Here is a 12909-nt window from a genome sequence, read left to right on the forward strand (position 1 = left end):
AGGACTCTCTCACAGGCTGCCTCCCCGTCTGTGCGGAGCTGAGGTTTCCCCGGGATCCTGTGCATCCCCCCCATCACATACCTCCACGCACGCACACACACACACACACGCACACACACAGATACACACCCGCGCGCGCGCGCGCCCGCTCGCTCGCCGGTCCACCTCCCTCCCCGGAGAGAGCACGGCGCGCCGCGCCGCCTTCGCCCCGCGCGCACGCACACTCACACACACACACTCCGGCCCGCCGAGCTCGCAGCGCGCTCCCTCCCGGGCTTCGGCGGCTTCCCAACTCCGCTCGCAGCTCCGAACCGCACCGCACCACCCCCCTCCTCCACCCCCCACCCCCCCAGCCAGGTTTTCTTTTCTTTTCTTTCTCCTGGCTCTCGCTTTCCCGGGCACCCCTTTCGATCTGAGCGGAGCCCGGGCGGCCGCTCCGGGGCTGGGCTCGCCATCCTCCCTCCGGCTTCTAAAAGTTTGCCGCGCGCAGTCCGGTGGCGCAGCGGCGCCGCTCGCAGCCCTCGGCCGGCGGAAGGGGGGGCGGGGGGGTGACGCCGGGGCCAGTGGCGGAGAGTGCGCGCTCGCTGGGCTCTGGCGGGCTTTCGACTAAGGTGAAGAGCGCACAGGGTCTTGGGGGTTTTTCGTCTTTTTTTTTTTTTGTTATATATATATATATATATATACATTGTTTTTTAAAACCGAGCTGGATTTGCAAATTGCACCATGCCTTCTTCTTGGATCGGAGCTGTGATGCTTCCCCTCTCCGGGCTGCTGCTGTGTCTCCCGGCCGGGGCGGACGTGAAGGCTCGGAGCTGCGGCGAGGTCCGCCAGGCGTACGGCGCCAAGGGATTCAGCCTGGTGGATATCCCCTACCAGGAGATCGCAGGTAAGCGTAGCGCCCCGGGGGAAGGGGGGCGGCCCCCCCCATCATCCATCGGGCTCCCTATCTCCTAGCCTCCCCCGGTGGCTGAGTTGGTGTTCACTTTCTCTCGGGGCTCCCCGGAACCCCGCGTCTGGGCGCCGGTGTGCGTGTGGAGGGGATGAGTGGGGAGGGACGGAGGGTGCGCGCCGGTCCCCTGCCTCATTGTGTGCGCACGCGGGAGCGCCCTGGCTCCGTCCCTTCCTCCCTCGGTCGCTCGGCTCTCGCGCCCTTCTTACCCACCCGCGGTTGTGGGCGCACGCCAGGCGCGGACCCCGGAGCTCCGGACACCCTCCACCCGCCAGCCACCACCACCACCACCATCACCACGGGGCTGCGGCGGGGCGAGGGTAGATCGCGGAGCCGGGACGCCCCATCCCGTGCCTCTCTCTCCGGCAAACTTGGAGGAACTGCGGCCACAGTTTTTGCCCAGCGCCCCAGTCTGAGCGGCGCCGTCTCCACTCCCGCCTTCGCGCTGGCGCGGGTCGGGGGGGCGATGGAGGGACGCGGGGTCCCCCCACTCCCTGCGGTCCTTCCCTCGGGGGACGAGGTTGAGCATCCGGCGGCCTGACCCCGAGTGGGCTCCGCTGAGGGAGGTGGGCTGAGGGAGGCGGGTGGGGGGGGACTGGAGGGGCGCGGGACACGGGAACCCCAACCTCAGGACGCCCGCCTTTCAGGGCTGGTGTTTTGGGGAAGCGTCTCGCTCCACTGCAGTTGGTCACCAGTCTGGTGGGGGACCCCTCCCCCCTCGTCCCCCCCCAGCCACCACCCCGCGCGCCGCCGGGTCCCGAGCGCGGCCTCGACCGCTCCTCCGCCTCCGGGAAGCGGAGCCAACTTAAGCCGGTGTGGCTCAGTGGGAGATGGGACTCGGGGTGCTCGGGCCCTCCACCCCCCACAGCGTGCCGGGTGTAAGAGCACCCCCCCACACACACCCCGTGTGTCTGCGCTCGTGTGCAGCAGCCGCCGCCTGTCTGGGGTGCGCGTTTTCCGGCTCTTGGCTCCAACCGAATCCGAGCCTCTCTGGGACTCTGAATGAAGCGGTGTCGGGGGCGGGGGGAACCTGAACCCGGAGAGGCCGAGAGGAGCCCGGAGACGCTGGGAGATCTCGGGGTGCGGTGCCTAGAGTTCCTGGGAGAACCGCAGATTCCCAGTCTCCGGTTTACCTCCCCCCCAAAAAACCCACCCCAAACCAACAACTGGTGGGTGGCTGCCTAGCGTCTTGCGGATGTCTGAACGCGTCACGGTTTCAAGCGCATCGCGGAATTGTTGCTTTGCCAGGGAGGGTTGACCTCCAAACTCTTGGCCCCGACACCAACATGAACGCGTTTATGCACATGTGGGCATTGCAGAATAAATAAATAAGCGAGGAGGAAGGCGCGTGCGTCCAGGAGGAGCGGGCGCGTTCTATAGAGGGAGTCCTTTTCAATTCACAGCCAGACGTTTCCTCTGAGTCAGTCCAAGGCGGAACCTGTGGTGAATTCTAAGACGACTTTTCCATCCCGATCGCTGCGTGCCTCTCTCCCAGCTCTGAATAATTTGTTCATCAATGAAAGAGAGAGAGAGAGAGAGAGAGAGAGAAACACACAGAGAGAAACACACAGAGATACAGACACAGACAGACAGTCAGACAGAGAGACAGACAGAGACAGAGGAGAGACAGAGTACTACCCCCTCCCAGAGTACTACCCCCTCCAGCTTCTTAAGTTTCTTAACTCCTTTTCTCCTTTGTCTACTGTTATTTCATTCTTTTTAATTAATTGATAAGGATCAGCTGGGTGTTTTTTTTTTTTTTGGTCCTTCCCAAATTTAAGGAAATCCAACTTTTAAAAGGTTTGTAGTATGGATTACTTTTAGCAACTTTTCTCCTCTCCTCTAATCTGCCTGATTTCAAACTATCTTTAAAAAAAAAAACAACAGATTTTTTTTTTCCCCAACACGATTTTCAGATAAGGTATCTCAAAGAAGAAAACAGTTAAGTATTTTAAAATTGCTTTGGGATTCGTGTAGTGGATAATGAGACACTCAGAAGACGGCAGTTCAACCTTTCACATTGGGCTTAATATCGAGATTTTTCAGTGCGTGTAGTTTCTGTGCTCACCATTTATTTTGCTGGAGAACGTTCCCAGTGGCTTATAGAAGAATTCTTTAGTAGAATTTTAACTGCACAGTGCTTGTTTTCTTTTACAATTACAGCTCTACTTCTTAGTTACGGGTTGTTCATAAAAATATATCCATTTTGCTAAAGTCACCTACTTTTTCATAAATACCAGCATGTTGAAGACGTTGCCTTAAGTCTGGTTACCCTCTGTGCTCCAGATAGCATAATCAAGATTCAGGTCACCAGGAGGTCAGAGGTACATTTGACAGAAAAATAATGAGTTGAAAGATAATTTTAAGCATCTACTTGTTTTTCTCCAAAGTAAGCTTTACTTAATACTAAGGGAAATTGGATTCATTACTGCTGTTGGAACAAGCACTTAGGAAATAGGTCCTCATATTAAATGCACACTCCTCCCTGGCTTTCCGTAATCCTTACCTTTATCCAGTGAAGGCAAGAGCTGCTATGGTGCTGATCCTTCTTTCCTTAAACTCTTCTCCATTCTTCACCATGTTTACACCAGTGGTTTGCTTGAGAAATGCCATGTGTTGTTTGCCAGTCAGGAAATCTGATTTTAAAAGAAGTGTCAGTGGGAGCAGGTGGCTCATTCTCTCAATGCTAGCTGCTGAGGAGGCTGAGATCTGAGGATTGTGGTTCAAAGCCAGCCCAGACGGAATGTGTGTGAGACTTTGTCTCCAATAACCAGAAAAAGTGGAAAGTGGAACTGTGGCTCCAGTGGTAGAGTACCAGCATTGAGGAAAAAGGTAAGGAAAAGAACTTAGGCCCTGAATTTGAACACACACACACACACACTGCCTCTCTGATCTCAGATCCATGAGCACTGTTCCTACTTGACATCGATGATCCTACAGTTTCCCTCAGAGCTCACACTGGTAAAGGAATGCGGTCTTCTCTGTCCCAGAACAAAGAAGAGCTCTCAGAACCTTGAGATGAGGTACTATGATATGGAAAGCATGGACTTCTGTCAGATAGTGCTGGAAAGGGCCAGTTTGGCCCACCAGTTTCCACTCAGCCCTGATTTTAAACCAGTGCAGGCAATCTGATGATACGTCCTTGTTTGAAGATCTCCAGAGGAACAGATTCTTGAGCTCTTCTCTGCTGTTCATTCTAATACTTGGAAATTCCTGTGGTATAGAAATGTTTCCAGGTATCTAGCCAAAAGCCTTCAACAATGTGCTCGCTTATTTTCTCTTGTTGTGTCTTCTGGGAAGACCAGATTTTTTTTTCTTTTTTTTTGGTTTTGTTTGGTTTTAAATTAGGACAGTTCTTTGGATCAAAGGTCAGATTTAAACATTCCAGCCTTTGCTCAAGCCTCAGGGATACTGCTGTTTACCCCATTTCCCCAGTATCATTCATCTTGGTGGTTCTCAACTTCATCAGGAACTTTCACAACTGCTGAGGTTGAGGGTGTAGCTTTGAGGTAGAGTGCTTGCTAGCATGTACATGTAGCCCAGCAACAATCACACACACACACACACACACACACACAAGCTCCTGTGAAATTCAGAGAACATTGAGTAAATCTTACACTGTTGTTTTTGGCCTTATGAAGCCTGGCTGGGAACACTAATTATCATCATATCTGGCAAATCCCACTGCCTCACTGGCTTATGTGATCACTTGTACATTACTCATAGAATGTACTTTTGGATTTTAACAATGTGATATAGAAATGATGTGCCCACCACCTATGTATAGATGTTACCTTGAAGCTATTGGTTCATTGAATTTTTCTCATAACTTAGTACATACCAACCTTAGTTCTTTTATGAATACAAAGATAACAATAGAAAAATAACTGACTTTACCCAATGGTGACTCAACTAACAAGTCATGAAGTGATGGAGTAGGAATTCAAACCCAAGTATATTTCCTCCAGATATCACAGGCCAGCCCGGCTTGCTTGTAGACATAAGCAGGAGTACTTTTTGAGTGGACCTGTGTCAAATCTATTCTTCCCCAGTCTCATCCATAGATAGCCTGGTATTATCAGTCACCATATGTAGGCTGTGTCTTTCTTCACAGTTGTTCATGTTGAATATTTTCCATTTACGTTTAACACAATTTCTCTGTATTATTTTGAATTTGATTTCATGTTCCCATGAAATCTATTAAATTGTCTATTATTTATGTATTTTCCCAATCCTTTCATTGTGTAGTTAGGGTTATATAGAACATAGAAAGTCAAGTACATGAGCTACCTTCTTCTACATTCTGAGCCTACTGGAGTAGTAGATTAGAGCCCAGCTGAACTTATGATGAGTAGTTATCCTTGAGGAGGAGATAGGAAATTGAGAAGGAAATAGGACATTTAGTTTTACAGATTAGGATGAACTCATAATGAAGTCTATTTTCAATAGTCATGGTGTTCTCCTTTCTGTCCGAGGTATTTTGAGGATTGGGTTATATTGAATATAAGGAAAGTTATTAAACTCTTATTCATCACTTTAATGTTAACTCATTAATTATTGCAAGGTCTACTGTAAAAAAAAAAGGGTATTATTTCATGCATTGCTAGCATGCTAAACTGTTTTTAGCCTTTTGAGAATAAATATATAATATATATATATATATATATATGCATGTGTATAAATATATATATATATCTGCTCTTTGTTAGCCTGGCCTCTCTTTTCTTTGGAAACTTGTGCTCTCCTTTGCTTTGATAGCACAACACCACCATATATAATGCATGAACACATCTTCACCATTTTTTCCCAGTTTCCATGTAGATATTCCCATAAATGGGAAAACAGTGTTGGGCCACTCTTAACCCTGTATAGCCACTAGTTATCCTAGTTTAGATACATAGTTTAAATTCCATTGATCTGCATGCTTTCTTTGCCCTTTGGTTTGTTGGCTGTTGTCTTTAAAAAATACTGTGGCTGAGCAGTATGAGTTATAAATTTAGTAGCTGAACTTTATGTTTTCATTGACAAACCACTAGATTTCTAACAGAATTTTATTATTCCAAGTGTCAAAGTGATCTAAAATCTGGATACTAGGAGTTCCACTTATTAAATCTTGAGTCAGAAACTTATTTCACAGCAATCTTTGCAGACGGAGTTACTTTATTTTAATTAGAGGATAATATGTCATCATTGGGAACAAGAGTTCACTTAAGTTGACTGATATCCTTTTTTTGTAAATGAATTCTCACATCTTTTAATTGCATTGCATCTTAATAACTTGTGAGTAGAAATATAGGCCACTCAAAGTCAATGTAAAATGTACAGCATTATATCTTCAAAAGGTTTCAAAAAGTTGTAATCATCATTTATCTAAGCAAGTGACATTTTTTGAAATTATGGATAATTTAATAAACATTTATTAAATACAAACTTATGAAGTGCTTTTATGTTAAAATGACCTATTGTCAAACACAAGATTTGCATTCAAGTAGGAGTGTGGGTAAAAATTTTAGTTGAATAACTATTGGTAAAATGACTTTACCTACTTACTTGTAGCGTTTAAAGTTAACATTTGAAGACTACTTTTCCCAGTGTTAATTCCTATCTTTCCAAAGATTGATACAAAGGTGGTGAGCTAAAAGATGCCATATTTATAACACCTTCTATGAACAGCTGTTTGATACACACATACACACACACATAAAATCTAGTCCATTTCTCTACTTACACACCAGATTTCTGCTCAGTTAAGTTCTTTAACAGTGCATACCAACTTTAAATAGTTTCATAGAGTTTTTCAGTATTATTCAGAGTTCAATGATTCACATAACACTGTTTGAAAGTGTTATTGAGTATCTAAGATACCACTTTTTTATTTTCATTTTTACTTATTTATTTTTGTTGGTTGTGGGGGCCTAACTCTGGGCCTGGGTGCTGTCCCTCAGCTCTTCGGCTAGCCCTCTACTATTTGAGCCACAGTGCCACTTGTGGCTTTTTCTGCTTATATGATGCTGAGGAATCGAACCCAGGGCCACATGCATGGGAAGCAAGTACTCTACCACTGAGCCACCTTCCCAGCCCAAGATACCACATTTTTAAGAACAAAGAGACTTCATAGTGGTTCAACCTTGGGTAAAGATTTCTCAATTCCAATAATCCCGAAAGAATATATCTAAGTGTTTTTAATGACCCTGGATGAAAATATCTCTTAAACGAATAAAGCAGTAACAAAGTTAAAATGAAACTTGATTCTACACATTTGTATCATCTTGGTTACTGATTATTTCACTATCTTCTTTTCTTTTAGCTACCCTTTCCATTCGTGTAATCAGTATTTATTGTATGCAACTGTGTGTGTAGGTCATGCGTTTGCTCTAGAATCCTGGAGACTTTTGATCCTTGTCAGGAAGCAGAAACTCAGGGTACGATTTCAATTTAGGTAATTACAGCTGAGGTAAGTGTGTGGCACTTAAGGCACCTAACTCTGCAAGAGCTGATTATAGGAGCACATGCTCTGGAACAAGGGGCTTAGAAATTCTTCCTTGAGGAAAAACAGTGAGATTTGCATTGTCCATAGGAAGCCAGTAAGGGAAGGGACAGGGGAAGGTACACAACTATCCTATGCTGAAGACACTAAAAAATGGGAGAGGAGTCCTAAAACCCGAGGAAACAGGAATGGGGAAAAGGAGAAGAAAATTAAAACTAGAGAAGCTAAAATTTAGGGCCAGATTATTGACATACACCAATAATTCAACATTGGTCCCTGAAAATCAATCTTACATTTACTTTTTAATAACAGGCCTGGCCCCTGGTCCTTTCATTGAAGAGCACACCAGTGCTAAATACTGTTTATTATTATTATTATTATTATTTGTTTTTTATTTAACAGATCCAGTTGTTTAAGGTATATCACAGGAAGGTGATTTTTAGCTGTTTAGACTTCCTCATATGTTCTGCAGAATTGCATTTGTGCTGCTAACCGGCCATATGTTTAAGACAAAACCTGAGGTTGTAAATCTTGTGTTGAGGCTGCCCTTTGCAGCTCTTTGCTGCAGAGAATGGCCACCATGTTGCTAAGTGACATCACCTATATACTGGTGCCTTTTTGCTGATTGCCCACTCTCCTGGGAGTTCTGACCTCCTGCCCTTTTGGATGGTGGCCCCTCTGTTAGCTTTGGTAGGTCTCATGCTGGGAGGGACTTTCCCTTTCATGCAACCTGTCTAAGTGCCTCTCAAATAAACCTAGCTGTGAGCTACTGCCCCCTAGAGGTCATGCTTTATCTTCCATTAATCTTCAAACGCCTCAACTTCAATGGCTTTGGCCTTTGGCTTCAGAGCAGTAATAAGCTGTTAAAGACTGTTTTCAATCAGGGTTGCACATGGATTTGAAATGTGATGTTGGCTGTATGGAAGGGGAGCAAAACAAACAGAGGAAAAAGGAATGAAGAAGAGATGCTAGCTTAAATAGAGTAGCTGCAGGAATGGAAGGAGTCAAGAAATATTTAGTAGGTACAGTAGAAACTACCAGAAGGCCATTAATACATAAAAATTACTTAGCATCTTTTGTGTCACTGACGATGAATCGAGTCTGTAGTGCATATGATAGAGGGGAGGATAGGAGTGTAGAAGGGAAGAAAGAAAAGGGAGGGGAGGAAACATTATTTCAATTACCAAGGCACTATAAATACTGGGGCATAGTTTATGTGTGCTTTTTAGTGGAGACAAAACTCAGTGTCATTAGCCAGCAGAGGCTTGTTAGGAGAAGAAGGGGGAGAACACAGTCATAATAGTCAATGTATGTGCTATGCAATTACAAAATTAAGAAAACTGAGGAACGAGTTGGGTTGAGAGGTGACATTGACAAGCATGCACTGTATTTATTATACACTGATTTGTCGAATAGCAAATCCTTTGTACAATTACTTAAAGGTAATAAAAATATAATTTTAAAAACCAAATTATCAGTGTAGCTGAGAGGAAGTAATTTCTCAAATACAGTTCAAATGATTTATCTGTCTCAGAAGTACCAAATTATTAAACTACACAGAATCATCTATATCTGTTAGGAAATTTAAGTTATACTTCTCTGTGCTGTGGTCCTGTTTTTAAAAAAAAGAAAACAAACACAGGAAAGTTGCAACTTTCAATGAATTAGAGAATTAATTATATTGTCTCACCTCCTCCTAAGATTTAAACAATGCTGAGTGAATGGTGTAATTAACAAATGTCATTAATGATTTAATGACAGGAATCAAACAATGGAACAGTTTCTTTGGCCTTGCTGAAAGGGACTGACAAAATTTAATTGGGGCTCTGAAGAAATGGGGAGGGTTTGGCAAAGGACAGTGAATGAAGGTGGTGTTCAAGGTGGAGTCAGTAAGTGTGAGAAGAATAGGGTGTGTATGGAGGACAACACAGAAAGGAATTTATTAAGAACTTAAGAAAAAAATAATGTCAAGTGGGCCAGGGTGGGGTTGGAATGTTGGAGTGTCTTGGAAGTTCTCAGCGTGATGGCTGGAATCAGGAATGAGGTCATCATCCTGAGAACTTGGGAGCAATGAGACGTGATTGAAGTATTGTGGCAGGTTGGTCAGGCACTATAAACAGAAGGAGATCTCCTTCTCACCTCTTCTTCCCTGCCCCAGGGATGAGGAAGAAGAAAATTATTGGAAGAGTCTAAAAGGAAGGAATGAGGCCGAGAGGTGAAGTTACTAAGAAAAAAATAATATTAAATTGTAGCACCTTTAAAAAGAAACAACACACTTTATGATTTGACCATGCTACATATAGGTTTCAATCAATTGCTTAAAGAGGATGAACGTTGCAATTCTTGCCTGAAATAATATGTCTGTTAAGATACCTTGTCTGGGTATCACGGAAAATCCTGAGTCTCTAAACAAAAGTCACCACAGAAGGAAGCAGAAAGAAGTGAGAAAGCAGTAAGTATATTGTATCTGCAGATACAATATACCTACCACATCAATCTACGTGGTTACAAGAAAGCTGCTGGGACACCAGAAGTGAAAGCCAAAGCCACCATGAGAGACATATTTTCTCCAGATGTGTCTGTTCATGGGTAAATTACTGCCTACTAAGTTACTTAGTCTTCATAATATTAATAAGGATCCTAAGAAATTGAGTTGCAATGGAGAAAATTAAGAGAAACTACCCAGATTCTCTGAATTAATTAAATATTTGGTATTGTCTCTCTTGTCTGGTATTTCTCAATCCTGGCCTGTGGTAAACTAATAAATGTTTAACAGCTAGCCTGGGGAGAGATAGAGGGTTTTCCTGATAAGTATCATTGGCCAATTTCTCCTGTAAAAACATCTCCAACATGATCAATTTCAAGCTGCCAATAATTAACTACCAGTTCACAAAATTTCTTAAAAATTTAGCAGTCAACTCCTGTAAGTTAGAAGGAGCCTACTTATTCCAGGCAGTGCATTTAGAATCTGGTGGGACATTGAAAATAAATACTCAGCTTTGAGTTCTCTCTCTCTCTCCCTCTCTCTCTCTCTCTGTATGTGTGTGTGTATATATATATATATATATACACACATAAATATATATAAATTTTTTCTTTATGTTGTTATTGTTGTTGTTGTCAGTTGTGGGTCTTCAACTCAGGGTATGGGTGCTGTCCCTGAGCTCTACTACTTTAAGGCACAGCCCCACTTCTGGTTTTCTGGTGGTTAATTGGAGATATGAGTCTTACAGAGATTTTTTCAGCCTGGAATGGCTTTAAACTGCTATCTCAGATCTCAGCCGTCTAAGTAGCTAGGATTACAGGTGTGAGCCACCAGATGCTGGCTTGTGTATGTATATTTTGACATAATTGGTTTTAGAAAGAGTCACCTCCCTCCCTCCCTCCCTCCATCCTTCCCTTCCTTCTTCCTTTCTTTCCTCCCCTCCCTCCCTTACTCTTCCTTTACCTGAAGCAATTCTGGTCTACTCCATGGTTTAGAAGCAGTGGTCTTGAGCAGGGCATGCTTTATAATCTACGCATCACATAAGGTCTGGCTGCCTGTACATAAATAGCTGGGGCATGCCTTTGAGTTTCTGATTCAGTACATCTGGGATAGGTTGATCATTTGCATTTCTAGAATGTTCCCTGTTGAGGTTAATGCTATTGGTTCAGGTATATTTACTTCCAGGTCTCTGGGGTCAACCTTGTGGTTCCATTAGAAGTAGTTTAAATACAGGTTTCTGCTACAGTCCAATTTTGGGTAATGGCTTTTCCTGTTTTTCATCTTGATCTGTGATATGAAACTCTATTCAGAAAGTAATTATTAGACTAGACTGTATCAATGATTTCCCAAGATTTCTTTAAAGAAATGGATCTGGGCCAGTAGGGATATACAAAAGAAAATAGCATACCATGTACCTGGAACCAAGGGACCTACCTCTTTCATAAGGAAAGGCACCCTTCATGTTGCTTTGAAGAGAAAAATCAGTAAAAACTATTGAAAGTTTCATTCACTATCAAATTCCTATTTTACTTTGCTAGGTTGTCACGCTTTCTGTTGGTACATGTGAATGTTATTATTATCTTTGTCTTTCTAAGAAGATTTCTGGTCGAAAAGCTCCATCTATTCACCTCCTCTTTGAGTTGTTTTTCATATTCTACCATTCAGGTAGATATCTGGCCTTTTTTTTTTTTTTACCTGACCTCTAGGTTCTTACCTAAGAAGAGATTTTGAGCAGGTCATTTTCATTTCATACACGTTTAATTAAAGATGTAGCAAGATCCCTTCTGGGAAGACACCCCTGAGGTATGGGCTTTATCACTTGTATGATTGTTCCTTGTTACAGTTCTTGGATTTCTTAAGAAATTGACTTCTTTTTGTGCCCCCAGGACTGCTGAGATGGGGGGGGGGGGGGAAGAAGGGGAAGCAGTGTTCCTCAGCTGAATTTCAAGGAACTGGAGATTCTTCCTCATAAGGTAGCAGTGACATTGTGAGAAGTATTGTCACTGCAAAGCAATGTGAGTTCTTCTAAAGAAAGATGAATGACTTTTGCTTTCCATTTTCTTTATTCTTTTCAGGGGGTAGGGTGGGTTGTACTGGGGTTTGAACTCAGGGTCTTGAACTTCTCTAATACTTGTCATGGCTTTCATGATTTCATTATTTTTCAACTACTAGCCTGGGCTAGTCTAGACCAGATCCTCCTATTTATGTTTCTTGCATAGCTGGTATGATAGGCATGCATCATAGTGTCCAGCTTTTCTTTCTTTCTTTTCCTTTTGACTAATAGAGGGTCTCATGATTTTTTTTGGGGGGGGGGCCCTCAATCCTCCTGATATCTCAGTAGCTGAGACTACAGGTTTGATCCACTACTGGCAGCTTAGTTATTGTTTTAAGTAGGTCAGGATAGATCAAAGTTAGTACTGCTTCTGAAATGAACTTGAACAAATAGACTGAGCACACACTGTAGATATTTTTCAATAATATGCTTTAACTTTTTTCCAAGAAAATCAGAAAATATTGTTTTTCAGTTGGTTGCTTTGAAACTTTATATATGATAAAAACAACCATTTTTAAAAAGTATAATATTTTATTGTAAAATAATAACTTCTAGGAATGAACTTGTGAAACACACCATTCTTGTATGTTCGTAATGCTCTGTATCTGTAAGATTTCTATTCCTATTCATACCAATGGGCTGATTTTAAATCTAGAGTTTTTTGGTTTGTTTTCAAGATTTATTTTAGAAAACCTGTAGAAAAAAATCAATAAACTAATTCATTTTATCATTGACTTCTGTTTTCTGTTTGTTAAAGAAATGTATTTGAAGAAGGTAGGAACTCTGTTTGAAAAGTAGGAATTTGTAATTCTAATATAATACAATGTAACCATGCTGAATAATTGGGTACTTCTGTCTGAGTATCTATGTGCTAGGAATTTTTGTTCAGCCATGTACACTGTATTTGCATTGAACTTGAGAAACCATGGTTCACT

The 12909-nt window shown here is 43.0% G+C and overlaps 1 protein-coding gene across 1 annotated transcript in view; it reads left to right on the top strand.

Annotated features, from left to right (window-relative positions):
- Positions 1 to 705: 705 nt before the first annotated feature.
- The window catches only part of Gpc6 (glypican 6), a 981663-nt gene continuing 969459 nt past the window's right edge, over positions 706 to 12909 (top strand). Inside the window, exon 1 of the mRNA XM_042682659.1 lies at positions 706 to 886. Within this exon, the coding sequence (XP_042538593.1) occupies positions 724 to 886 (163 nt within the window). The 5' untranslated portion in view covers positions 706 to 723. The remainder of the gene's footprint in view (positions 887 to 12909) is intronic.

The sequence above is a fragment of the Dipodomys spectabilis genome, unplaced genomic scaffold (assembly GCF_019054845.1).
Source record: "Dipodomys spectabilis isolate Male_0828 unplaced genomic scaffold, ASM1905484v1 ptg000075l, whole genome shotgun sequence".
Lineage (NCBI taxonomy): Eukaryota > Metazoa > Chordata > Mammalia > Rodentia > Heteromyidae > Dipodomys > Dipodomys spectabilis.